Consider the following 25,131-nt stretch of genomic DNA (forward strand, 5'->3'; position numbering starts at 1 on the left):
TTTTCAGTGATAGGAATCACTCATGATTTCAAGACCACACAGTAGTCCAGGCTGTTTCATTGGCAGGGCGCCTGGCCGGCTCGGTTGGAAGAGCATCCGGCTCTTGATCTTGGGGGCATGAGTTCAAGCCCCACGTTCATTATAGAGATTACTTAACTAAAACTGAAAAAAAAAATACTGTGTTGTTTGGAGAGAGAGAGAGATACATAGATCAGGTGAACAGAAGAGAGAACCAAGAAATAATCTCACCTAAATATAGCCAGTGGATTTTTGACCAAGATGCCAAACTTTCTCAACTCAGCGTGGGATGGGTAGCTTTCAATATGTGATACTGGAATGCTCGGATATCCTCAGCAAAGAATGAAACAAACAAGAAAACCCCAAACAAAAATACCCTGGGATCTAAACTTCACGCCTTAATATAAACACCAACCCAAAGGAGCTCATAAATTTAAATATAATGTATAAAACTACAATTTTAAAAGAAAACAAAATTTTTAGGAGCTAGAATTGATAAAAAGTTCTTAGACATGACTCTGAAAGTATGATCTGTAGGAGAAAGATAATCCATCAGTGGGATTTCGTTAAAATTTTAAAAGTTGTTTTGTGAAAAACCCTGTTAGGATAAAAGACTGGGGGAAACTTGGTAACCCACTCAGCTGACATGTACCTCGTGAAGGCTGTACGGAGAACTTCCAGATCTCAGCAGTAAAAACCCAGAGTCCTGTCAGAAGCTGGACAGAAGATGCGAGGAGACGTTTTCCTGACAGTACACGGGAAGATGTGCAGGGTCACTAGCCACCAGAGAAGTGTGTGCAAAGACTGTGACAAGATACTGCATGTCGGTCAGGGCCGCTGGAACTGAGCACAGGGAATGCTCCAGATGAGTCGGTGGAGAGCAGAATCCCGTCGATGATGGGAACAGAAGACGTTACAGCTGTTGTGGAGAAGGGTTTTGGCGATTAGTGTTTTCTGTGTTGCCTGAAGTTATAGTATTTTAGACACAGTGAGCTAAATAAATCACTAAAAGTGATTTTACGTGTTTAACTTTTTTTTTTTTAACGTGGCTCTAGAAAATTTGCCATGTTGTGTGTGGCTTGCATTGTGTTTCTCTTGGACAGCATTGTTCTAGGATCTGCGATCTAGAATGTGTGATTAGAATTGGTTCTCGGGGGAGTAGACTGAGGTTGGGGAAAGTTGGTTAAGGGAGACTTGTTCTTTAAGCCTGGCTTTGCCATTTGGTTTTTCAAAACTTGTTAATCAAATTTGATAAAAAGTTACCTGTTTGATGAAGGCTGGGGTGTTTATCTTAAAAAAGGTTAATTTGTCACTTTCTAAATTAAATAGTAAATACTGCCATAGTGAAAAAGTTTGGAATTGAAAGTAATTGTCATCTGCTTTTCCTTCATTTCAGTTTGGCAGATCAGAAATTAAGTTTCCCTGCTTTTGTTTAGCTTACTGCAGGAGCGACCGGGAAATCACCTTCTAGAAGTAATGCCCACAGAAAGCGGGAGTTGCTCCACTGCTCGCCAAGCAAAACAGAAACGCAAATCTCACAGCCTTTCCATACGAAGGACCAACAGCTCGGAGCAGGAGAGGACGGGTCTGCCGAGAGAGATGCTAGAAGGACAGGTGAGCTCGTGTCGACTGTGTTTGTAATGTTCCAGAAGTAGCCACATACATGCAGGTCTCCAAAGTGGAGAAGAAGGGTGGGTTACTGAGACTAAACAAAACCAAACCAGCCCCTTCTTCCCTTAATAACCGATTAAAACAACTGTCACATATAATGCCTACACAGAGACGCGTGGCTGGCTAGTGTGACAAAGGAATTTTTTAAATTTTAATTAATTTACATGCGAGCACTACATTTAAATTTAAATAGCTACATGTGGCTCCTGGCTACCGAATTGGACAGTGCAGGTAAACAGTCTGGGACACGTTTTTTTATTAGATTTATTTACATTTCTAGTGGAAGTCCCACACTCTCCTTTGCTAGCATCTTCTGGAGTTAACTCCCATTTGAGGTGAACGTGTCCTTTGCTTGGCCTTCTGAACGCCCCTCCTCCATTGTGATGTAGGACAAGTAGGTGAGCGCGTCTCGGGGTAACCCTTCCTCAGGGTCACTCAGAGGCCTGCAGGCTCAACGGCCTGGCCGCTACGCTGCCCCGAGGGCCCTCGTCTTTGTACTCAGCATTTTTTAGCCTTCTTGCCGAGAGGCGTCCCTGGATGGCGGGTGTGAGGTGCTCTGGCTGGTTCGGCCGCAGGAAGACCGCAGCAGTGGTGGGCGGTGCGAGCCGCTCGCATGGTAGGTGGGGGTAGAGGGATCTGAGAGTCCGGCTCCCAGTGGACTTGCTTTCCAGACAAGGCGATGGTAATTTGCTGGGGAGCAGTGTCTTGCCACACGCAGGTGGTATGAATGAGCAGTGGTGGTCACTGCCCCCGGCTCAGACTCAGGACTGTGGCGTCGAGGAAGGGGATGCTTGGCGCAGGGACGCGAGACCTGCCGGAGCCTGGCCGCGTCTGTGTGTGCACCAGGCGCTGACTGGCCTGCAGCACCCGGGACGTGCTGATGGGACGGAGCGCACGTGGGTTTTAAAGCTTTGCTGAAACCCTGGCTTTTCTGTCCTACCGCTGCACCAGGGTCTGTGAACCGGGACGGTCCCCGGAGCCCGGCCCGGAGCGTTCCCATGTGGCTCCCTCCACCTTCCTGGGGGAGAAGGTCTCGTTTCACCGCACATTTTGCTTCCTGATTGTCAAGTGAGGCTCTTGCCGATGTCCCAGTTTTGTCTCCAGTTCCGTGACATCCTGCATTTACTGCTTCAGTAAATGCGCTCTTTCAGTTACTGAGTAGTCAGGGTCCGGAAGCACTGTGGGTGCAGGTCAGTAGGCATGGATGCAGTAAGAGGGGTTTGGCCTCCCTGGAGGACGCACGAAGGCTTCTCCCCAAGTGCCCCGTGCAAGGGGGACTCGCTGGACCAGGATGCAGGAGGAACATGGCACAGAGAGGGAAGAGAATATGCGAAGGTCACGAAGCAAGGTGGATAGTGTGGTAGATGTTCATTGTGATGGTTTATTTTCCTTTTCCTTTTTTTTCCCTAAGATTTTATTTATTTATTTGACAGAGAGAGATCACAAGTAGGCAGCAAGGCAGGCAGAGAAAGAGGAGGAAGCAGGCTCCCCGCTGAGCAGAGAGTCTGATGTGGGGCTCGATCCCAGGACCCTGAGATCATGACCTGAGCCGAAGGCAGAGGCTTAACCCACTGAGCCACCCGGGCGCCCCTAGAATATAGCTTATTAAAATTAACTTACAGTATCGTATGGTGGAACTTAAGAGACTATGTGTAATAAAACCTCGTTTATGGGAACTGTCTTCCTTCTCTATAGATCTGGAAGTTTTCGAATAAGGTAGGCTTATTCCCTCCCTTGTTAAAGGAAAAATGTTTTGAAGAAATATTTTTTTTGAATCCCATATTGGGCTGGGTGACCATTTTTATCATTGGGTTGTAGTTTTCGTCTGTAGTCTGTGTAGATGTGAAACTAAGTTCTTAAGCATTTTTTGTGTAAGAAATAAGAATTTAAGACATTCACTTTGGAAAAGAGTTTCTTACTCATTTTAAACAGAATCTTCCTTTTTTTCAGGATTCTAAGCTGCCTTCCTCAGTTCGCAGTACACTTCTGGAACTGTTTGGTCAAATAGAGAGAGAGTTTGAGAACCTTTATATTGAGAATTTAGAACGTGAGTATCTGCTGTCTTCATAAACTTCTGTGAGATGTCTGGGTAGACATTCGTCACTGTGTCTGTTTCCTCCTCTTCTGTGCCACTTGCAGTCCCTTAGGTTAACGCAAATTTATGACATTACAACTCCCTAGTCAGAAGTCTGTGGAAGTCTGTGGCTGTGTCACCAGGCTCAAATCATGGTGTCGGAAGGACTGTGCCCCTCTGAAGGTGCGAGAGGGAAGTCTGTCCTCTGCCTGTTTCATTGTGGCAGATTTCGGTCCTCGGCAGTGTGAGGACAGAGGTCGCCATCTTCCTGTTGGCATCCCAGTGTCTAGAGCCTGCCTCACTCTTCACCTTGAAGCCCTTCCACTCCTGCCTCCAAAGCCATCAGCAGCGGGCAGAGTCCTCCTAGTGCATTCCTGAGCCATTTCTAAGGACATGAGGGAAGGATGGGTCATCGGGTCATGCAGGGTGACATCCTCATCAAAGATCCCTTACCTTAGTCACACCTGCAAGGCCCCTTTGCCACGGAGGCCACATGCTCACAGGTTGCTTTTGGGACGGGTCGTATTCTGCTGACTTGCCCATTCAAACTGATTTTATGAAAAATAAATGCATCTTATAAACGCTCCTACAGAGAGTTTATCGTAAATTGAGAAAATGTTGATTCGTGTTTCTCTTTAAAATAGACTGTATTTTGAGAACTTCTTAAAATGTATTATCTGTTTGACTTACTAAAGGTAAATCAAAAGAATTTTTATATTAGCTTAGCTTTAGGGGCACCTGCGTGGCTCAGTCGTTAATCATCTGCCTTCCGCTCAGGTCATGATCCCGGGGTCCCCAGATTGAGCCCCGCATCGGGCTCCCTGCTCGGTGGGAAGGCTGCTTCTCCCTCCTACTTCCCCTGCTTGTGCTCCCTCTCTTGCTGTGTTCTCCCTGTCAACTAAATAAGTAAAATCTTCAAAAAAGAATTAGCTTAGTTTCTCCTTTTAAGTTTATTTTAGAAGGAATGCCTTCCATTACTTACAGAATCAAGCAGCATCAGGGCTCCTGGCTGGCTCCTTTAATGGAGCGTCTGGTTCTTGATATTGGGGTCATGAGTTTGAGCCCCACATTGGGTAGAGGTTGTTAAAACAACAAAAAAAAAAACAACAAAAAAAAACCCCCAGTATATAAAGATAACTACTATTACCCTTGCCTGTCGACCTATTCTGTTCTGCAAAGGAAAACATTTTCTGCATTTTTTGCTTTTAGTTCTTTGATTATTTCTGTAAACTTAGTCCACTTTTACTTTGGCTAGTCAGCTTCAGGCCACGTGCACTCATGCTTCCCTGTGAAATGTTAGGAAAGAAGCCTGTCCCTAACCCACTCGTCTCTCCGTTACTTTGCAGTGTCTGTTCTTCCCGTAGGGTTCGTGTGGATAAAACCTGTGTTATGTGCATGTAACCATTATCTGGTCTTCATACTTTATGCTGTGATTTCAGAAATTGACCAACAAACAGCATTTCTATTAAAATTCTTTTCTGTATTAATATATAATGTGTCATTAAAATATCTTTTACTCAAACTGAGTGGTGTTGAGTAAATAATGAAAAGAATGTAATCCTGTGTCATTTAAACTTTTCTAGTGGACCATTTAATGTTCTATTTTTGAATTCTCCTTATAAGTCCATCTTGGAAATTTACAGAGAGAGAAATTATTCGAAGTTTTTATAAAGTAAAACTTAGGTACTGTGTACTGCTTCTGATCTTAGGGCTTTCTTTTTTTTTTAAAGTATCAGTTGTAATGACCCAAGTGCTATTGAGTTTCTTTTGTGATCTAAGGCCTTATGTTTTATGAATTCATGCAGTTTGTTCTAGAAAAACAATAGAATTACAGGGGTGCCTGGGTGGCTCAGTCGGTTGAGTGTCCGACTTTTGATCTCAGCTCAGGATCATAAATTCAAGCCCTGTGTTGGTCTCCGTGGAGCCTAAAAAAAACCCAAAAAAAACCAACAACAGGGTTACCAGTGACTAATGCCAGAGGAACTTGGGAGTGTCTATGGTCTCATGCTGACTGTCTGGATGGCTTCCTGTGATCTGAGGACAGTCAGCGTTCAGTGGATTTGCTCTGAGCCTTTGCCCTCAGCCTCCCTGTCGCCTGACCCAGCCCCTTGGTCTCACTGGAGGTCGAGTAGACAGTGGAGCATGCTGGGAGGTGGCTTGACATAGTGGCAGGTGCGTGGCCAGGTCACGGCCCTGCTGCCTTGCTGCAGTGGCTCGTGTCCTTGGCCGAGTCCCTTCCCCAGATGTGACTCCTCATCCCGCGGTCTCACAGTCCTGTTCCTCGGTGCTGAGAGGGCTCGGTGCTGAGAAGGGCACTGGCATGAGCGTGTCTGCTGATTGTCCCCTCGATGACTCACGTCCTCCCTGTGCCTGCCTTCCCTGGGGTTCTGCACTTGCAGTCGTGGGTGCGAATTCCCCCTGAATTGTTCATCTTGGTTACATGTCCTCTGGATCTGGCGCCTCAACAGCGAAGGCTGCATGTTGTTATGGCCTGTGTTTTCCCCCAGTTTCCGTGTTCTCAGCTAGACTAAACATTTCGCTGAATTTTGGACAGTATCAGAAATGTTTTAAGTGTACAGAGGAGAGTAGAAAGGGGACGACCTGAGGCCCAGGTCCCGGAGTCCTGCCCGTGAGCCCCGGAGGCGCAGCATCTTCCCGGTGCTGGAGTTCGTCGTCTTCGCAGGGTGTCGTGAGGTTTGTGAGACCTGTAGGAACTGGGATCTCGTCTGCGTTTAGACAGTACTTCTGTGTTAATGTTGTTACGTACTAAGTTCGGAAGTGCATGTCTTACCTTCTTGAAATACACTTCTTTATTCCCAGTGCGTAGGGAGATCGAGACTCTTAATGAACGCTTAGCCGCTGAAGGACAAGCGGTCGATGGGGCGGAACTGAGTAAGGGCCAGCTCAAGACGAAAGGTAAGGGTGCGCTCACGAAGCTTGTCCGACAGAGTATATCCGAGTGATATTTCCATGTCGGTCACGATATTCTTGAGTGACTTTGTGTGTGCGAGTGTACCTGTGTAATGAGTCCTCAGTGGCAACAACAAATACTGTGGCATAACCTCCAAAGACCACATTAGCTTTCTTTTTTCAAATTCTTCAGTACTCAAGGTGCTACCTAATAAAATAGAAGAAATTGTAAAACTATAGGGGAGGGAGACATTTCAAAGCATGTGGGTCGAACTGAGTCTTAAGATAGAAAGTGATATTTTCAAAATTAAACAAATGAGTTTATTCAGCTGTTCTTAAAAAAAAAAAAAAAAAAAGGATTGTCCTACACATTCCGTGTAGGGGAAGTGTGGACGTTAACGAGGGACTCGGACTGATGGGTGGTGTGCAGTGGGCGGGACTCGGGCCCTGTGGTCAGCATGGGTGTGGAGGAGGGGAGGGGGCTCCGGGAGGCCGGGCTTCCTGTTGTGGCCGTGGCCTGGCCCTGACGCCAGCATGGATGGACCCTTGGGGGAGTGGTGGTCACTGTCTTCCTGTGTGGAACCACAGATGGTGTTTGCTGTCCCTAGTCTGTCCCTGCTCTGACACTCTGGGGCCCTGTGCTTGTACGACGTCCCTGACTGTCGCTTCTCTGCGTCTGCAGCCAGCCACAGCACCAGCCAGTTGTCGCAGAAGCTGAAGACCACGTACAAGGCCTCCACCAGCAAGGTACGCCGGGCGCTGGCCCTCGGGCCGCTCCTGTGGTATTTGTCCAGACGTGTACCTGAAGCTACATATTTTCCAGTCAGGAACGTGTAACAGACAAGGGGGAATTTCTGCTGTTTAGAGAAATGGGATTTTGCAGGGAATATCATAAGTGTGTTACGTGGCCACGGCCTCTGGACACCTGGACTCTGCTCTGCCCAGGTCCTTCCTGAGAGTCAAATGTTGCGTGTAAGTAAATAGATTGTCTTTTTCAGGAAAGAGACATTTTGTGTCGTTCTGTGGTTGATGCAGAGGCTCTAAATTTGGAGACCGGGACAGTGGGAAGCAGTGAATATTCTCATGAGTCACGTTTCCCCCCGTTAGCCTCGCCTTCTCTCTCATTTTCTAAGAATCATCCAGAAGTGAAGGTCTGTCTGCAAGGCACGTAGGGACAGGTGGGGTAGTTTCTTTTCCTAAAAGTTACCTTGTTCTGACCGTCTTAAAGTGGCAAAAATTGAATCATTTGGAAATAAGTTTATCTGGGAGGGAGGACTGCTGTCAGGGATTGTTTTGAGGTCCTCTTGTGTGCATCTTTATTTTGGGAGTATTCTGGACGTACAAAAGATTAATTATTTAACCGTAATAAATGGACATTCTTTCTGCTAAACCTGAGGGAAAAGCTGAAGTTTGTGGTGTGCTATGGTCGCATGAAGAGTTCTTGTTAACTTCCTGTGTTTCCAGTTTGTTCCGTTGAGCCTAAAGTCACTGAGCGTGCCCTCCACAGGAGACTCACCGCAGTTAACGGCCCCGATGCAGTCTTGTGGCTACTTCTGCTTATTTGAAAATTCTTAGTACTTCCTCATTGTAAAAAATAGGAATATTGATTACATTTTCTTCTGTTTCCTTTGATAACTCTAGAGTTTAAGTGGTGAATTAAAAATTTTTTGTCATGTATTATTTAGCTTATACTTAGTAGTTTTTAAGTTTTTAAATAAATTAACGTTAAACTATTTTTCAAAATGTGTTGTAAGGTTATGTTCTTCCTCATCTAACTGCTTGTTGTATTATCTCGACTTACGTTGTTTATTCCAGTGGGACAGCTTATGTACACAACACGCGGTCTTAGGATTCGGAAACCTTCAGAGCATTTCTGAAGTAGAAGACGAAAGGAGTGTATAAAGTTATCCCTTGCTAGCAATAGTGAGAAACGAGATTTGGGCCAGGGGAAGGATATGTATTATTATAATACTCTGCTTAAAGAAAAACGTATTTAAATGTATTTAAAGCCCCCATCATTTTAGATCCTACAAATCCATACCTGTGTAATATTAAGAAACATGTAATTAATGATCTTTATCGTGTGCATTAAAGAATAATACTGAAAGATGTCATCTGAAAATTGAAGAAAGACTGAGATAGCAGCGTGTGTTCTGGTCCGTGCTGCGCGTGTGTGCGGCGAGGAGGTGGCGAGCCGGAAGCGGCATCGCTCGCCTCCTCGCTCAGCCCTGCCGGCCAGCAGTGTGCTCGGTGCCCCCGCGTGCGCTCAGCGGACGAGAAGAGAGCTTCCCTTGCTGGGTGCCTGAGGATGGATGGCGCATGTCTGTCGCGGGGCGGGGCGGGGGGGTGCCCGTCCAAGGCACTCACTGTAGGGAAGCTTGTGTTTTTATAAAGGTTAACTCTCTCATCCTGAAAAACCCCTTTCCAGTTTTGTTGAAGTACTTTAGATTGTATCTTAATTAAAACGGTAATTAGGATGACAGGTGTAAGCATCACTTCAATCTGCTTTTCTGTCAGGAATGTTCACTGCATGACCCCGTCTTTTGTGGGGCCTCTTCCCTGTCATGACAGGGTTAGGATTTTTAAGAACAAAGAACTGATAGGTGTTCAGAGCGCGGTGGGCATTTGGAATCAGCACATGGGATGACTTGTCACGGTGTTCATGGGCTGCATTTGTCCGTGTCCGAAATCGACCAGAAGGAGTCGGGGTCCGTGTGTCTTGAGCAGGGACCTTCGATTCTTCTGTGCGTGAGTCTGGCGAGGAGCGGGGCTCCAGGAGCACTCGTCTCCGGACAGCAACGTCTGAGTGAGAGACGGCAGGAGGCTCCCCACGTACCGTGGCCCAGGCTGTGCGCATTCTCCAACTGCATTCCCTCCTTCGGGTTCCGTTGCTGGACATCCGATTGGCACCTCACGCCAGCCAGAGCACTTTTCCTTGGCGTGGAGGGACGGTTTCGCTAGTTGGGGTGGGATAGCCGCTTGCAGAAGGGTGAGAGAAGACGATGGGCTTGCATTTGAGCAAATCGTCTTGTAAAATTCAAACCCAGTTAGATGTATTTCTGCCAAAAGAGTCCATGTTTGTTAAACACGTTGTTTTAGTCGTTCCTGGTGTCCGAGGACGGTTTCAGTGTTCACCCCTAAATCGATGTACCAGTGGCTTGTGTTTGTAATGTCTTTGTTCTAAGAATGAACTTAGATTCATTTTCAGGGCTTCGCTAAATCAGTGTTCAAAAAAGCTGTTTAATCCGTTCTCTTTTTCACTTGATTTTATGGTTTCCTTATTCTGATTAATCTTCATTATTCTGGTTTGCTTAAAAGCTGAAAAGCCATTTTATCCAGGAATAGTTTATAAACCAAACTCTGAAGAGCTGTATTTAGTCTCTTCTCAGCCCTTGGTGTTTCCCTGTACGAGGAGGTGGGATCTGTCAGCTGTGTGTATCGTGCGGGCCCGTGCCTCGCCCTCGTGGGCACCCCTGTGCTTCCGTGGTCTGTGTGTGGACCATGAGCCGCCCGGGGCCTGCTGGCGCGCTGTGTGCATCTCTCGTGCAGCGTGGGCACTGCTCACGCGCTCGGTCAGCAGTGCTGGGCAGACGGCGTCTGGGGGCAGTGTCGTCCTTGGACTCCTCCCCACCTGGGTCTTGCCTCCTGATAATACGTGGTTGGTGTAAATTACTAGAAATGGGGAAAAAAATGAAGGTTTCCCCCAAAATAAAAGTGGTTTTAAGGATGCGGGTATACTCTCTTGTCTTTCATGTCCTGATAGTTCTTTTTCTTGTTTGTTTTTCAAAGAATTTGGAAATTTGGCTGATGGGTTGGATTTGTGGAAGAGACTTGCAGTGCATAAACAGACCCTTCTCTCCCTTCTGCGGGAGGACGCACCATGCTTTGTGGGAGTGTGGGGTCCTTCTGAGGCCTTAGGCCAGCCTTCATTCTACCGTGTGACCCCAGCTGGAAGGATGCTGCCGTTTGTGCTTACATCGTGTTCCCTTAGTGCTTTAAATACCCTGTTCCGGGACTTAAGCCATTCAAGACCTCTTTTTCTGTTGTACCTTTTTTAAACTTAAAATCATTCAGTCACTAAGTTGTGTATAATACTCCTTCCCATCATGGTTTTAGATTGTTTCCAGCTTCAAGACCACCACGTCGAGGGCTGTGTGCCAGCTCGTGAAGGAATACATTGGCCACAGAGATGGCATCTGGGACGTCAGCGTGGCAAGGACACAGCCCGTGGTGCTGGGCACTGCGTCTGCTGGTGAGTCTGCAGTGAGTCCCTCTACTTGCTGGGTGTGGCGGCTGGTGCAGACCAGGGACCTGCCAGTGTTGGTGGCCGAGTTGGCCCTGGCAGTGGACAGGAGGCCAAGCCGTCACTGACACGGAAGCACTAGGCCCCTCCATGGCCCGTTGGGCCTTGCCGCTGAGACGTGAGTCTGCTGGCCGGGTGAGCGGACGCTGGCTCTGGGATCCGCAGCCGCGCCAGGAGTCGCTGTTCACAGCAGTGTAAGGCAACATGTCTTTTACACAGACTAGGTATTTTTTTAATTGGCTTTTGTGTTACTCACAGTTGAGTGCACATCTGCTTCAATTGTGAGGTACAGGGGGTTCGTTCTAGGATTCAGGCAGAAGCTGGACCGCTGGCAGCCCAGTTTGTCTGTGGGGGGACAGGCATCTGAGAGCCCTTTTATCTCATTAAAGGAAGAATATTTTTTGAAAGCTGTCCAAGGTGCATAACCTGATACCCTTTGAGATAAAATTGCTGAAGTTAAAATGGTGCTCACTTGTTGAAAATGACTACCGGCTTGTGAGAAGTTCCTTACTAGGTTCTGCTTTTTAAAGTAGAAGTAGAAGATGTTGCAGTAGTTAGACCCGTGAAGAAAGTTCTCTTTCTTGTTTAAAATTATGTTCCTACGTGAGCACCCCAGCATGTTCTGGAAATTACAATGAAAAAGAAAGAAAGGGTCCTTTTCTGGTCCCAAAAATCTTGTTTGGATCACTGGCACTTCTTTCCAGATTTCCATGGTATGTAAGAGGAAAGGTCCAAAGGAATATTTATATCTCAGATACTTGTAACTGGATTTGGATTTGCATTTCAGTGCCTGTGATGCCCTGGAAAGTTTTGATTCAACAGAACAGTGGACCTTTTACCTGAGGACTCCGGCGAGATGCCATCCGTGTCACAGTGCCCTGGGGTCCAAGTCCCTGGGTTTCCGTTTGCCACTTCCCTGACCAGTCACCAGCTTCTGTCTTCTTGGAAGTGTTTTCTTTCGTCAGTTGAACTACAGACCAGGACGGAGTTGTAGGAGATACTAGTGACGGCGTAACCTCTCCCTTTTATTGAAAAGACCGCAAAAGCGGAGCTGGGCCGGTTACTCTGGTGTTTTTGGATCTTGCAGATCACACGGCTCTGCTGTGGAGCATAGAGACAGGGAGGTGCCTCGTCAAGTACTCGGGCCATGTGGGGTCAGGTGAGCAGCCCCGGGGGGCGGTGTCTCCTGAGGGGCGCTGCGCTGACCTGCCAGGGGGCCGTGTGCGCTCGTGGGCGGTCGGGGCCTCGTTGGGGGACAGCGTGCGTGTGGGAGTCGTCTGCGTCTTTGTTACCGTTGCCTAGACAGCCGCGTGTCCGCGGATCCGGAGCTGACGTGCGTGCCTTGGTCAGAGACCGTGTGTGCTTTGCAGGGAGCTGCTTCCTGTGCTTTGTGTGCAGTAGGGCCCAGAGGGCTGCCGTCTGTCCCTGGGCTTCTGCCTGCAGGTGATGGCCCAGCGACCTCAGCAGCTCCGCCCTGCCCCTGAGCTGCACCCGCTCCACCGGCTGCTGTTTTGTTTTTTTTTTTTTTTAGATTTACTTATTTATTTGACAGACGGAAATCACAAGCAGGCAGAGAGGCAGGCGGTGTGGTGGGGGAGCAGGCGCCCCGCTGAGCAGAGTCCGATGTGGGGCTCGATCCCAGGACCCTGAGATCATGACCTGAGCCGAAGGCAGAGGCTCAACCACTGAGCCACCCAGGCGCCCCTGCTGTTCTGACCGCATCTTGCCCACTTCCCTCTGGGTGCCCTTCGGGGTTCCTTCTTCCTGGCCTGGCCCTTCCCCCCCTCCCATCAGGCTGCCTCCCGTTTCCCTGTCCTCTCACCAGCTGCTGCCACTGCCCTCCCCTCACGGACACGTGCCAATGGCGCCTGTCTTCCACGCCCGTGGCCGGGTGCGCCCCAGCTGCAGACTTGGGTCAAGCCCCGCTGCCCAGTGGGGGCCTTTGTGTGGTCCTATCTGGGCTGTGACCCACAGTCTTAACCTCTCTCGGGGTCTCCTTCCCTCGGGTGTCCCCACTGCCTCGTCCTGCCCCTCCGCACGCGAGTGTCTTCCCCGCAGCCTGCATCTTCTGTCTCCACAGGGCAGTGCCCGGGCTGCGCAGACGTTCTCAAGTGAGCGCTTGCTGTAGCCTTTGTTCCTTGGTCAGACACCTGCACGTCGCCTAGAAATGGAGCAGGTGCTAGGCGGCCTGTATAAGATGGGAACCCCTTCGTACTCCTTTTCACTTCTCCCACAGCTTTATGTGTTCTGCTTTTTTCTCGATAGCCTGTCCTATTATTTGAGTTATTGAGTTTTAGACAAGGGGCTCTTGCTGAGGCAGTGAGGACCCACTCCCTTGCCACGTAACGTGACTGTGCACTCTCGTCCTCAGCACGCAGCTGTGGCGCGGTTCTTACTCAGATCTAAGTGTGGCGACATGGCTGCCCACATACGTGCCCTCCTTACAGTTGCCATGAGCTCTTCCCATGTTTACCTGTCGTTTAGAGTCAATAGTGAACGCATCTTCTAGCATTTTCCAGTTCCTCAGAAATGTAGAATTCCAGGGGCTTAGCTGACAGACCCATCCTGAAAGCACTTGCTGAAGTTGGCTGAAACTTCCTGTGTGTTCGGTGTACGCTGTGTGTCTCCCACGTGCGGGTGTGAGGGCCGGCTGCCCTGCGTGCCCTGACTCAGGTCAGCTCTGTGTTGGGGGCGCCGGGAGCTGCTGTTGTCATTTCCCGAGAGAGCTCGGTGGCGGGCAGCGAGGTCCCAGCAGCCAGGCTCAGCCTCAGCACGTGCCAGCTGCTGTCATGCCGCCACGCTTTTGGGACGAGGGGAGGGCTGCCCTTCCCTCTACTCTGGCGTCCCATCCCATAAAGGAGCACCACCGGGGAGGCCTTGGATGGATTCCCATAACTGGAGAAGGAAACTGTCCACATTGCTCTGACCCTCCCCGAGCTGGCATGGCCTTATCTTCTCTGTTTCTGGGGCCTCCTGGAACGGGTCAGGGGGGAGGGTGGCCTTGGGCCCAATGGGCCCTCAGCCGTGTCCCTACTATGTTCTGTTTCTGTCTGTTGTCGTGTTTTTCTTATCATCCCGATTTATTTTTAACTCTAGGTGGCTTCCTTATCTATAAAAAGTGGTAGGTTGTTCGTAACGTTCTTCTGTGTGTATTACACTTTGGCAATGTGATAGTTGATAACGCAGTTGTGTTTTCTTTTTTCTCTAGTCTCCTATGCATTTATTCATAGCTTAATTAAATGGGAGGATCTAATATTGAACCATTATAGTTCTTTTAATTTTTGAAGTTACTTTGTAATAAATATTTAGGTGTGATAAATATTGATATGTTTTTATTTTAAACCTTTTGTAATATTTTTATTTTGCAGTAAATTCTATAAAGTTTCATCCATCAGAGCAGTTGGCTCTTACTGGTATGTTGATTTTTTTTCTTTATTGAGCAAAGTTATTGATAATCTTGAAATAGCTGTGGTCATCCTTTTCTTGTCTGTGCCTCGTACCAAAGTCAGATGGTCACTGGTAGCCATTTTATGTAATACTTGAGGAATGCGGAAGGAAAAACACATCTAGTAGAACCTTTTTCACCCATAATGGACTGTCGGTTAGATGAGCTTGACTGTCCCGTGAGATTGCGGGTGACCCACCGTGAGGTCGCCGTATAGAGCACGTGGTGGTCGCCAGCCTTCTCTCTCACACAGGCGTTTCTCAGCAGACTGACCTTGCTTCTCTCCGGCCCTGTCATTGCTGCTGAGCTCCTCAGCCTGCGTGCACCTGAAACCGACGGGAAAGTAGCAGCCCCGGTCATGGCTCTCTGCACGGCCAGTGTTTTCAGGCCTTTCTGGGTAGCGCTCCTTGGCCCTGGGGGTGTGGGTTTGCCATACTTTTCTCTTGGACTGAGGAGTCTTCCTATAAAATTGTCCGGCACCTGTAGACTTCTGTGATTTTGGGGGACCCTGACAGTAATCTTGAAGGATAGATGTTTAGCAAGTGGAGGTCAGTGAGCTTTTTTTTTTTTTTTTTTTTGGTAAAGGACCAGACGTCCATGCTCTCACGGTCTGTGGCTGTGGGCAGTAAGCCTTTTTCTCACAGTGGGCTGCTGCTTGGCTTTGGCCCATGGGCCAGATTTCACTAACCCTGGGATAGAGGACGAAAGTGAGCAGGACACGGTGGGAAAGTCTGTTCGAGAGCGCTCTGTGAACCGATGGGGTCCCACAGCAGCCCGCTGATGCCTGAGTAAACAACGGGGAGGACTTGCCACCTTTGGCAGTGGTTTGGTGTGGGACTGTGAAGAGGGCGGGTGGGGGAGACCAGTGACGAGCAGAGGTGGGGTGCGCAGGAGACGAAGACATTCTCAGAAGGGCTGATGGAAGCTGAAGCAGAGCACGTAGTGCGCTGGAGAGGGGCGCGCAGGGCGACGCTAGGAGGGCTCGAGGCTCTGGCCGTGAGCTTGTTTGATCTGGTGAGAAATGTGCTACTGTCCACACGCGGCCACTTTGGGGGACCTTCTGCAGCCACAGAGAGAAGTGGGATTCAGGCAGGCGCTCTGTGAGGGCGAGTGCAGACGCCCACCTGGCACGTCTGTGGGCCTGAGTGCGCCCTTCACCGTTCTCTCTCTGGTCCCCAGTCCGAGCGGCACCTCGCCCGCTTGGCTGGTGACAGTGAGGGCTGAGCACTCACAGGGGCCCGGCAGGCTGTGAGCCCGTCAGTGCGGAGTGGAGGGGAGCACACTTTCACATGGGACTCGCTTTTCTGAAGGGCCTCGGAACTGCCAGGGTCGAGAGTTGAAGTGTAGTTGGGTTCCAGTTGACTTAGGTTGGGTAAATGGAGAATAAAATCTGTTTGTACATTTTGCCTGAACCTTCACAGCTTTTTACCCTAAAATGAAAGGGGTATTTTAATCACTGTCTTAATTTGATACCTTTAGTCTCTTGGCAGTGGTATCACATAGTCTCCGAAGTAGCTTTGGGATTGCTGATTGACAGCCTAGCAGAAAGCACGTTTCACACCTGCTCTGCACTGTGGGTAATTGTCCCCTAATTTCTGTCCTCAGCCTCTGGAGACCAGACTGCCCACATCTGGAGTTACGCTGTCCAGCTGCCGACACCCCAGCCCGTTGCCGACACTACTGTAAGCAGCACCTTTACTTACCCTGAGAGCAGGACATGGGGTATGTCAGTAGGGTTCCGGGCATGTGCGAAGTTCAGGATAGATTTATAATGTCTTACAAACTGGATGTGTGTGGTCCCTCCCCTTTCCCCCCTCCTGTAGTTTGAAGCCCTCAACCCCCAGCGTGGCTGTATTTGGAGATCGGCCTCCACAGAAGTAATAAGGTCCTGAGGTTGGGCCCTGATCCCAGAGGATTAGTGTCCTCTGTGGCAGACGCCACTGAGCTCTGTCTGTTTCCTCTCCCTGCACGTGCCTAGGAGAGGCCGTGGGGGGTGGCGTGGCGAGCTGGGAAGGCCTGGCCCGAAGCCGGATTGGCCGCTCTTTGGGCATGGCCACCCCGTCTCGGTGTTTTGCTCTGTAGGCGGAACAGACTGAGACAGGGTCGAAAGTGCCGTGCCCGCCTTTATGTGGTGTGTTGTACTCACTGCCCTTTCCACTGGCCATTAATGTTTAAGAATTGTAGGATTACGTCCTGTTTCTAAATATTTCATGTATCTTGGACAACTCGCTTGTCCTTCACGTAAGGTGAACAGTGCATGTCATCATCCCGTGCGTGGGGTTTTAACACAGGTAACGAGAGGCAGGGAGAGGAAGGATGAGTGGGTTTAAACCACGAAGCCTTTGATGACCTTTGTCCTGTAGGGTGCAGCTGTTCCCCTCAGCCCAGCACCCTGTGTGTGTCGTCCCTCGGAGACCACCTCCCTAGTTTCCTCTGCAGGGCAGGGCTCTGCCGTCTGGTCTTCACGCGTCGTTAGCCTGTCCCAGGGGCGTGCATGCGGGTGGAGTCGCGTCGGGCCGCCGAGCGCAGCAGAGCCGTAGCTGTCGAGGGGACGGCGGGTACCCTGCGCTTGGGGCGCTTCCACCACTGAACACTTCTTTCTTGTCTTATTTTGCTTTTTAAAGATCCCTTTACTGATTTGAGAAAGTGTGCATGCGTGTGCACGGGAGCGGGGAAGGGCTGAGGGACAGGGAGAAGCAGACTCCCTGCCGAGTGTGGAGGCTGATGTGGGACTCAGTCCCAGAACTCTGGGATCATGACTTGAGCCAAAGGCAGATGCTTAACCCACTGAGCCCCCCCACTGCCAGGTGCCCCATATGTTTTCTCTTTTTAATTTGGACCGTCGAGTTTCGCTTGGCATCCACCACATTGATAGATACTGGGGTGGTGTAGTGGAAACGGTTTCAGATGACCTGTTAATCACTGTGTGGCAATGGTTGTGTGATGCTGATTTAACCTGGTGAGTGGCTTAATTTTCCTCTTCGGGAGTGAAAATTGAGGCGTGTTACGTAAGTGGCTTCCAGGAGCCGTTCCTGCCCAGAAGCCCTGATTTAGTGAGTGAGTCAGAGATCCCTTGGTTCTGGAGCTGCTGGTGCTCAGGAGATGACGTTGTGTACTGCTGACAGTGCCGGACGCCCTGTCCGAAGGCTGCTGGCCGTGAAAGCCGCTCAGTGAGTTACACGCCATCCCCAAGACATCGGCAGAAATCACATAGTTCTCAGCCTCCATCCCTGCCTCTGGCCGCGTTAGTGTTAAAGATCTTACAATTACTCATGAATAGGGTTTAGCACATTTGCATTTTAAAATCTCTTAGTTCCTTGTGTAGTTTGGGAAAATGACTTCTGTCGAGGTTCTGACCATGATCTTTCCAGCATGGATCCTGCTGGCTAGAGCTTTCTGAAGCGGGAGCTCCAGGCCACTCTTCTGAGATCCGCAGTCTCTCCCCTGGACTTGTGCTGAGGACATCCCTGTGCTCACGCTTACTGGTCGCTTCTCCTTCCAGATACTCGGGGAATAGCCCAGTGGGTGCACCGCTGCAGGTCTGGGTAACTGCACCAAACCGTCAGGACATTTGGGGTTGTCTTTGACGTGTCTCTTCTTCCCTCCCTGTCTTCCTCTTCCATGGTTTCCCTGAGCCTGTGACATCCTACTGCTTCTGCTTCTCACACGGGTCTTGGATGCACTCCCTCTGTCTGCAGGCTACCCCTTCCGTAACACCGGCCCGGAGATCTCTCTGGAGCCGTGGCCCCCTCTTCTTCACCTGTGCGAGGCACCACCCAGACCACCCCTGCCTGCTGGGGACAGGGAGGGTCGGGAAGCTCCTCCAGAGCGGCCACGGGAGCTCAGAAGACTCGTGGCCCAGGAGCTGGTGTTGCCTGGTGGAAAGCCCCGAGTTGGGGCGTCCCCATGCAGGATTTGTAGTGATCGTGTTGCTCCTCCTGTCTGGGTGCGGTTGCCAGTCCGGTCCTTTCACCTTCAGCAGGTTACACTCCTGGGACCTCCCTGCACGCTGAGGGGCGGGTGCTCTGAGCCCCCATCGGTCTTCCATCTCTGGTCCCCATCCTGTCTTAGGCCTGGCTGCTCCCGTTGTCTTTCTGCGCGATGTCAGGAGCAGTCTGTCGGGACTGGCCCTTGTCACCTGGATGAGTCCTTTGCCAGTCCCTGGCCTTAGTTTGTGACTCTGCCTGGCTCTAGCCCTGACTGGATGCTCTTGCTGGGCCTGCCTCTGCGGGTCCGCTCCGCCCTTCTCCTGGGTGCTCTGGGCTCACCCCCGTGCTCTCGGCGCTGTAGCTCCTGCTGCACTCCCCACCCGCCTGCTTCGGCGGCCTCCCCTTCGCTTCCTAGCCTGTGGTGCGCTTTGGAATCGGTAACTCTGCATGATGACATACATCTGACTTTCCTGCGAGACCGTGGGTCCCTGTCTCCCTGGAGAAATCCCACCTGTGGTTCCACAAGGCTTTTCTTGGTCGATGCTCCTGACCTGTGAGTGCCTTGAGCGGGGAACCCCCAGCCCGCTGCCTGAGTTGGCCACGGCCACACTCCTCCAGGATTTCCACCTCCCTGCCGGCCTCTCATCTAGATCCTTCCGGGCAGTACTCAGACCTGGTGCAGCGGCGTCCGCCCTTAGCCCTGGTTTTCCTGGACACACCTTGCACCCTTCCTGCTCTCGGCACATTCCTGTGGGCTCAGCGGGGTGTCCCTGCTGCTCGTTGGCGTCTCCTCCACGCTGCCGAGCGCAGTCAGTCCTTGGACTCCTTACTCATGTCTGACAGTGTGACCCTCTGTCAACCTCTGTGTTTCTCCCACTTGCTTTCTCTCGAGTCTTACTGGCTGGGTCACCTCTGACCCCACGTGACCCGTGCGAACGTCTGTAACTCACCTCTCGCGCCTCTGCCGCCATCCCTTGTTGTTTGTAGAGACCCTGTCTGCTCCCTTGTTAGGCTTTTGCACCTGCTGTCCCCTCGTCTGGGGACGCTGTTCCCCTCGATGTTGGTGTGCCTCGCTCCCTTCCTTTTTCATGTCCCAACTCAGATTTCACTTTAGCGGTCCTCTGAGAATTTCGTGTAAAGTAGCAGCCTTTATGCCTGTCTGTCCCATCTTCTGCCTTGTTTTCCTTGTTAATGCTTATTCCTGCCTGAACTTGTGTGTGTGTGTGTGTGTGTGTGAGACTTCTGTCCCTATTATGTGTGCATGACATATCCTTACACTGTGTGTACATACACGTGACCTATGTTCCCGTATGATGTGCACATGTGACTTGTATCTCTACTGTGTGTGTGTACAGGGGACATAGTTCCCTGTACTCTGTGTCTTTCCTGTGACGTACATGAGCACACTAGTGTGTGTGATTACATGGTATCTACTGCTATACTGTGTGTGTGTGGTCAGTCTTCCTCGCTAGTGTGTAAGCTCTGTGATAGGAGGGCATTGCCGGTCTCCGTGGCTCCAGTGCTCTCCGCACCCGGCGTGTCCGTTGTTCTGGATGTCCGTGTCAGACAGTGGTCCTCTCTGTCCTCTGCGGGAGCCTGGCGTGTGGCCTGGCAGTGTGTAAGTGCTGGATAAATACTAAATGAGTAAATCTTTTCTTAAAGAGCTCAAGCCTTTCATACTTGCATTTTAGCTTTTGACAAAAGAACTCGTTGACGTTGTAGGAGAATAAAGCGAACTCTTGCATCTCCTCCTATTGCGACAGAATTCTTAGTAGCCCCTAAGAATTCAAGTGTTTCTTTTCTGATTGCAACAAGTCATTGACTTCCAATTACATTATATTACATTCCTACTAATACACGGTGAAAACTTAAAATCATTTTATTTGCCATTTTATTGGTTAGTGGAAGGCACTGTAGCTCTTTTGATGTCATAGTGTCCTTAGTTTCTTCTTCTTATACTTGGTCAAGGGTTTTAGCCAAGGAGATAATTGTACAGTTGATAAGTAGTGAGCTCCAGTTACACACCAGGTGTGTGCCGGTCCTGGTCATGATGAGGGCCGAGTCCAGAAGGACGAATGACAGCAGCGTGATTATGTAGCCGTGTCAGAAAAGACAAGATTCCCAGGGAGTTCTTCTCTGCTCTCACCATCAGCAGCAGGTCTGTGGCGAAGACGAAGTGGAGTGCTCTGATAAAGACGAGCCGGACGTGGACGCGGACGTGTCCAGTGACTGTCCTACCATCCGAGTGCCGCTGACGTCTCTTAAGAGCCACCAGGGAGTGGTCATAGCCGCTGACTGGCTGGTTGGGGGGAAGCAGGCGGTGACGGCCTCCTGGGACAGAACGGCGAACCTGTTCGACGTGGAGACGGCAGAGCTTGTTCATGCTCTGACAGGTACTTCTGACACCAGCGCTTCCAGCCACGTGTGTTTGAACGACGTGCCTGCGTTTGTGTCTTACCTTGCGAATGACTTCTTGTCCAGAATGCTTTGTAGTTCTCATGGTGCTCAGGTTATGATTTTTCAGGGATCCTTTCTGAATCATAGAACTGTTTGTTAAGTTCATCTTATCTGTAGGGGATTTAATTGTAGCATATTATATCCAGATATTTGAAAAAAAGTTGGTCTGTTAGCTCACTATTGCTTTGTAGCAAATTTCCAGAAAATTCGTGTCTTGAAATAACAGGAACTTATAATTTCATGGTTTTCCTACATAGGAGTTCTGGGCGTGTGCTCTCTGGCCCTTGTGGGTGAAGTGGTGTTTGTTGCCTGGGGCTGTGATCTCATCTGAGGGTCAGGGTCTGTCCTCTTACGTACTGTTGTTGGAAGGATTCATTTTGGTGTGGCCCATGGCTGAGGTCCCCATATGGCTGAGGTCCTTATTTTCTTGCTACCTGTCAGCTGGGGACCGCTCTTAGCATCCAGGGGGTGCCCTCAGGTCCCTCACTGCCCCTCCAGAGGTATTTCCCAACACAGCTGTTTGCTCTCTCTCCAGCTTACTGGAGAGCATCTCTTCCAAAGGGCCTGCCTGCCTATGTCAGAGCACCAGGACAGTTTCTTTTGATGCACTTAGAGGCACCCGATTTGGAGGTCTAGGTTACATCTGCAAAATCTGTTTTGCCTCTCGATGTACCGAGCTCACCAGAGTGATATCTCGTCACATGTGCACGTTCTGCCCAAACTCAAGGGAAGGTATGCAGGGTGTGTACACCAGGGATGGGGGTCACCAGGACATCTTAGAATTATGCCCACCTCAGATGTTTTTGCAAATTTGTCAGTAAGTGAATTTCCTCATTGAGTGTTAAAGATTGTATTTTACTAAGGGCTCCCCATACCATATTATTAGAAGCTACTCTGGAAGTGAAGAATTAAGACAATCTGTTCACGTCCTCAGCCTGCTGAGGAGATTTGCCAGACCGGCTAACCATCAGGATCAGGACGCGGGTCACACTCACGCTCCTTTTCCTGATCCCTGTAAACGCATGAACGAGAGGACTTGCAGCACCTGAGGGAAAACCAGTCCCACCATGAGCTTTTGTGCTATTTTTAAATGATTTCTTACTTTTGCTTCCTGTATTCACTTTCACAGTGAGCATTAGCAGTAGAGACCGTAAAGACTTGATTCTTGTGTTAAGACAGCGACACTCTAACTGTGCCTGCAGGTGGATGATCTTGCATTTTTGTCGTCTTTGGTTGTAGGGCATGACCAGGAGCTAACGCACTGTTGCACACACCCCACCCAGCGGCTTGTGGTGACCTCCTCCCGGGACACGACTTTCCGTCTTTGGGATTTCAGGGACCCTTCAATCCACTCCGTGAATGTCTTCCAGGGCCATACGGAGTGAGTCACAGTCGTTTAGAGATCTTTCTTTAACTATTCGTGGAAAAGGTTTTGGGGGTGGATGTTAAAAATTAATTCTTATCTTAATTTACAGCTCCACTGTCTTCCAAATGGCTACTCTTTCCCTAAACACTTAGCTCCATTTGTATATTTGTAAGAATTTAGAAGAATTTGTGGAATTCCCACAAAGAATTGGATGCGGGTAGAATGGGGCAGAGGGGAGATCGGGAAATACTCTAGGGCTGGTGGCAGTCATGTCCTCTGCGGAGAGGGCCCGACCAGAGCTGGGGAAGAGACATGCACGCGTGTGCATGTACACACACACACACACACACACACACACACACAGCCATAGACACAAATGCACATGCTCACACACGCACACTCACAGGAACACACGCACACACACCGCACACTAACTCACACCCACACGCACACATGCACAGCTCTCACATACTTTAACTCACACTCACACATGCACACTCACAGCACACACGTGCACACCCACGCACACACAGTAATCTCTCTCACACACACACGCGTGCATACACTCTCACACATTCACTCTCACACGCACACACATGCAAGCCCCCACGTTCACTCTCACACGCATGCCCACGCGCCGGCCCTCCTCTTGCAGTGCCCGCCCTGCTTGGCATCTGTCGGGCAGCTCAGGCATAACCATGTCTTAACAGAGTTCTTCCTTCCTTCCAAAAACCTTTCTCCTGGTCTGACCATTCCCGGTAAATTATGTGAACCCCTTCCAGTTACTCGTCCCTCAGATGTCCCCAGTTCCCCGCTGTGCCCCATCCACTCCACTAGCAGGATTCCTGACTGCGTCTTGTCACCTGCGCCCCATGCCACCGTGGCCCCTGCACGCTGTCCCCTGGACCGGACCGTGCCTGTTCCTCTCCGGCCGTGTGTGTCCAGCTGGGGCTTCTGCATGTCCGGAAAAGCTCCGGCGTGCTCCGTGAACACTCCTTAACGAACACTTGCTTATTTGGCTGCTTGAGAATACGGATTTTCTTCATTCTTTCGTATGATGCAGTAAATAAGTCTGTTTTATGTGTTAACATTAGAATACTACGGTTTAATGTTTAGAATTTCTGAAATGTTCACAAGGAAACGTGGACAGAGATTTTTAAGAAGCTCGAGACTGGAGAGGAAGTGGTGTCTTGCACCTGAGGTGCGCGGCGGTGTCGGTGGGTGACACGCCTGTGTTCTGAGAGCTGCCGCAGGTAACGGAGTGGGAGTTGTGGCCACCAGCTGGAGTTACCGTAGCCCCGGGACGGAAGGTGGCTGGCTCCCCCGGTTTACCTAGGGTGGTGCTGCCGCCTGGGCGCAGGGTAGCTCTTGCCGTGCCCCTGCTGTTGCGGGTCTTGGTCCCGTGGGCTCTGCTCCGGACCACGGAGGGGACAGCTTCCCGTCAGCCTCGCCGGGATGACACGGAGTGGGCAGCAGTGGGATCGGGGGTGTCAGGAGCAGCTGCCCTTCACCTGCATGTAGGATGCGGTTGCTCTGGGCCTGGGGGACAGGAGGAGCCCTGTGCCCGGCACTGGTGTGCACGGTGAGCCGGGCCCCCCGCACGCACGGCCCTGTTCTGAGCCTGGGCTTCTCTTCTCCCTGGGGCTTTATCTGGAAGAGTTTCAAGCGTGAGATTGAAGGGAGCAGGGCAGCAGGTGTCCTGCTTGGCATGTCTGTGTGATTTGGGGTGTAGTTTTGCAGCTGGTGGGTCTGTGAAGTAGTGGCTGTTTGGAGAGGGGTACTTGCAAGGAACGTAGTTGGTTGTGAAGGCTTGTTCTTCTCACGGGATCGGGGTGGACCTGTGTCTGTCCCTGGGCCTCGCACCCGCGTCCCCCAAGATAGGAGTTGGTGCTTCCATTCCGTGTAGCTGAGGACATGTGGGCTCTTGGGCAGACAGAGAAGATGGATACGAGTGCTGCTCTCGCCCTCCTACCTGAGTGGGCACGAACGAGCACATTCGTTGACTTGGAGTTACAGAGATAAGAAAACGTTCTCCCTTTGGTGATTTCCTGTGGTAAGGGTCGGAGAAGGGGAAGTTTTACCTTCTCTTAAGCCTTTGGGAATTGGCCTGGCCTGGGGGGCTCGTTGGCCGTGCCTGCGGCTGAGCCTCCACTCTGTTCCCTCGGTTGTGAGCACGTGCAGGTGGGAGCCTCTGCTCCTGCGGTGTGGAGAGGCCCCTGCCTGGTGAGACCCCACACTGCGCGGTCAGCAGGCGGGGCTGCAGCCCGTGTGAGCCCCGCTGGACGCCTTCCTGTGTTCGATGCCCTCAGCGTCTGCAGATCGTCGCAGTTTGGAAAAGCAGGATTGAGGCATGGATGGGGTTTCTAGGTGAGCCTCTTCTTAGTACCTGTTGCTTTCTTTTTTTTTTTTTTTTAAAGATTTTATTTATTTATTTGTGTGTGTGTGTGTGTGTGTGAGAGAGAGAGAGAGAGAGAATGAGAGGAGAGGGGTCAGTGGGAGAAACAGACTCCCTGCTGAGCAGGGAGCGTGATGCGGGACTCGATCCCAGGACTCCAGGATCATGACCTGAGCCAAAGGCAGTCGCCCAACCAACCAAGCCACCCAGGCGCCCCTACCTGTTGCTTTCTTATCTCTGGCGTGGGTTCCCTTGGTTTGAGCCCATAGGACAAATAAATCCTATGGAATACGGTACCGGTGAAGGGGATACCGGCGTGTGCCCACACAGGGGCGTGCTGTCACCTGAACACAGGAGCCCGGGTACCGGCTACGCGCATAGGAGATTTTGACTGTGTGTTCGTGTAGCCGCTCACCTGGGATGTTCTGAGTACAGCTTCTCGAGCACACTGGCTCTCCTGCCTCCCCTCAAACCTTTGGTCCCTCTGACGGATGTCCCCGCTGCACCCGTTCCCTCCCACTGGCCACAGCTGCCGTCACGGACCCAAGGCCGCCTTCCTGGCA

The 25,131-nt window shown here is 50.6% G+C and overlaps 1 protein-coding gene across 5 annotated transcripts in view; it reads left to right on the top strand.

The window, feature by feature from the left end:
• WDR37 (WD repeat domain 37) overlaps nucleotides 1-25,131 on the top strand; it is a 50,490-nt gene that overhangs the window by 9,714 nt on the left and 15,645 nt on the right. For 4 of the 5 annotated variants that reach the window (XM_047739584.1, XM_047739588.1, XM_047739587.1 and 1 more), the window contains exons 2-11: nucleotides 1,455-1,632; nucleotides 3,640-3,736; nucleotides 6,584-6,679; nucleotides 7,356-7,420; nucleotides 10,790-10,925; nucleotides 12,064-12,135; nucleotides 14,345-14,389; nucleotides 16,027-16,103; nucleotides 20,503-20,743; nucleotides 22,047-22,188. In XM_047739584.1, coding sequence (XP_047595540.1) covers nucleotides 1,455-1,632; nucleotides 3,640-3,736; nucleotides 6,584-6,679; nucleotides 7,356-7,420; nucleotides 10,790-10,925; nucleotides 12,064-12,135; nucleotides 14,345-14,389; nucleotides 16,027-16,103; nucleotides 20,503-20,743; nucleotides 22,047-22,188 — 1,149 coding nt within the window. The remainder of the gene's footprint in view (nucleotides 1-1,454; nucleotides 1,633-3,639; nucleotides 3,737-6,583; nucleotides 6,680-7,355; nucleotides 7,421-10,789; nucleotides 10,926-12,063; nucleotides 12,136-14,344; nucleotides 14,390-16,026; nucleotides 16,104-20,502; nucleotides 20,744-22,046; nucleotides 22,189-25,131) is intronic. The other variant, XM_047739585.1, reaches the window with a different exon arrangement.

The sequence above is a fragment of the Lutra lutra genome, chromosome 8 (assembly GCF_902655055.1).
Source record: "Lutra lutra chromosome 8, mLutLut1.2, whole genome shotgun sequence".
NCBI lineage: Eukaryota > Metazoa > Chordata > Mammalia > Carnivora > Mustelidae > Lutra > Lutra lutra.